The sequence below is a fragment of the Penaeus monodon genome, chromosome 36 (genome assembly GCF_015228065.2).
Source record: "Penaeus monodon isolate SGIC_2016 chromosome 36, NSTDA_Pmon_1, whole genome shotgun sequence".
In the NCBI taxonomy this organism is placed as follows: domain Eukaryota; kingdom Metazoa; phylum Arthropoda; class Malacostraca; order Decapoda; family Penaeidae; genus Penaeus; species Penaeus monodon.
In genome coordinates this window covers 11,497,853-11,500,352 of record NC_051421.1, presented here as the reverse complement: position 1 = coordinate 11,500,352, position 2,500 = coordinate 11,497,853, and the positions used below count along the sequence as shown (strand labels likewise).

General features: G+C 34.1%; 1 protein-coding gene across 1 annotated transcript in view; it reads right to left on the bottom strand.

Moving 5' to 3' along the window:
• The window catches only part of LOC119595525 (probable G-protein coupled receptor CG31760), a 161,744-nt gene that overhangs the window by 67,057 nt on the left and 92,187 nt on the right, over positions 1–2,500 (bottom strand). The window contains exon 5 of the mRNA XM_037944646.1: positions 2,306–2,500. This exon is cut by the window's right edge and continues 6 nt beyond it. Within this exon, the coding sequence (XP_037800574.1) occupies positions 2,306–2,500 (195 nt within the window). The remainder of the gene's footprint in view (positions 1–2,305) is intronic.

Below are 2,500 nucleotides of genomic sequence, written 5' to 3'. Positions count from 1 at the left end.
TATATATATATATATATATATATATATATATATCTATATCTATCTATCTATCTATCTACACACACACACACACATATATACATAAAGTTGGGAAATAAACCTGGAAACGGTAGCGGGTGAGTCTATCGTAGATGTGGTGGTGGGTTGAAAACTACCAACAATGATTACCTAAACAACTACTCCAATGGGGTTTATTGGTCAGCCACTCCAGTAGAAAGACCCAACCCAACTACATGATATCAACATGGCACCAAGTACTACGTCAAACACCACATAGGCGATACCACCAATAAAAAAGAACGAAAGAAAGGAGGAAATATATATGTATACATATTTGTGCATCTGTGTTTACATCCATTCATACACACAAACGAAGCATTCCATTCTTTGTCTCGAATCGTCGATCAACGAACCAGCGAGCAGGTGACTCTCCCTGTCGTGGCTTGTCAGTCAGGCTTTGATATCCCATCTCTCGTGATTTCAGCCTCTCTCTTCTCTTACTACGGGAACCGTTCTTATTTAAAGTAGATTTCATTTTCTTTATATTTATTTTGTCTTTTTATTGGATTTGGATTATCATTGGATTGAGGTTTGCGGAAATAGGGTTGATTGTCACGTACTCAGATGGTGATAAATAGGGATTATTGGGTATTTTTTGTTGCACTAACAATATCACGAATTGCAGATGTCATTTACCAAATAGCAGAGAAAATTAGTATAAAAAAGACGTTTTGTAAATAATAAAAAATGAAATACGAAAAAAAGAGATAATAATGATGTTAAAAAAGTCAACAATAAACCAATTCCGATCAAATCACAAAACACTATTCACGTAAAAAAAAAGATAACAATAAGAAAAAAAAAAAAACAAGAACACGTCCTTCCTAATCACAAGCCACTATGGAAACAATAATGAGCAAAAACAAAATCAAAATATTACATGGAAAAAAACAATAATACAAACACACACACACACACACACACACACACACACACACACACACACACACACACACACACACATACACACACACACACACACACACACACACACACACACACACACACACACACACACACACAAACAAACAGCCAAAGACAATAAAAACAACACCAGGAAATTCCCTTCAAAACCACGTGTTGGCTGCGCATGAATTTTGTCAGAAATCGAGTACTTAAGGAAAGGGTATACTTAAGAAGAAATAAATAAAAATAATTACGAATCGATCTCTCTCATTTTATTCCTCTTATTACGTATATATCTAAATATGTAGACTAAAAAGTTTCGTTGTGATCGGACTATAAATAAAGGCGCAAAAAAAAAAAAAAAAAATTAAGGAGGAAACTTTCTTGCTCAACACGTCAAGGAATGCGACTCCCCCCCCCCCCCTTCACCCACGCCCTTATCGGAAAGCTTATCTTAGCATTGGCTTGTTGTATTATCTTCTTATCAATATTATACTATATTCTTATCGGTATGTTATGTTCTTACGAATATTATATATTTTATCCATAATATATATGAATTTTTATATTATGGTATATTCTTATCTACATTATGCTATATTTTTATCAGTAGTATATTATATTCTCATATACATATCTTTTTTGTTTTTATCCATATTATATTCTTAAATATGTTATATTCTCTATCTATATTATCGTATCGTCTCTCCGTTATATTTTTATCGTATGCTTTCGGTAATATTCGAGGAATGAAGTCTTATACGATTGTTAAAGTAAAGGAGAAGAGAAGGATAGATAAAATAGAAAGAAAGAGATGAATGATCAGTCCCGTGGGTGATATTAAGATGAATCAAGTCTTCGTTGTTATCAAATTGAAAAAAAAGAAAGGAAAGAAAAAAGATATATATATTAGAAAGGACAACTTTCGATGTTGTGAAAGTAAAGGAAAAGAAAAATAAGTAATGAAAATTCTACTTATAGTTTTTGATGACTAAAGTAAAGAAAAAATCTCGTACTTAAAACAATCATATTCCTCACCTTCTCAAAAAAAAAAAAAAAAGAAGTGGAGGAGAAGGAGGCAGAGGAGAAGAAGAAGCAGGAGAAGGAAAAAAGAATATACGGGGAAAAGAAAAGAAAAACAAAAATAGATAAATAAATGAGAAAAGGGTAAAAAGAAAAAAAAAAGGAATAAGAAAAGAAAACAACAACAACAACAACAATTAACCTCACCCAAACTCAAACCACTCAAAAAAAAAAAAAAAAAAAAAATCTTCACCCCTACCCCCCTCTCAAAAAAAAAAAAAAAAAAAAAAATACTCGAAACCTCCTCGAAACGTACCTTAATATTGCCATACTTCCACGTGAAGACCACGATGACCGGGAGACTGCAGATGATAATGATAGCGAGAGTAAGAATCCCCGTCCTCATCATCCAGTTGAGTGACACGACGCAGGGGCTGTCATCCTGGCATCTCTCGCATCCCTCGGCGCAGGGGAGGCACTCGAACTGCCCCGGGAGGTCGTAGCGGGAGGC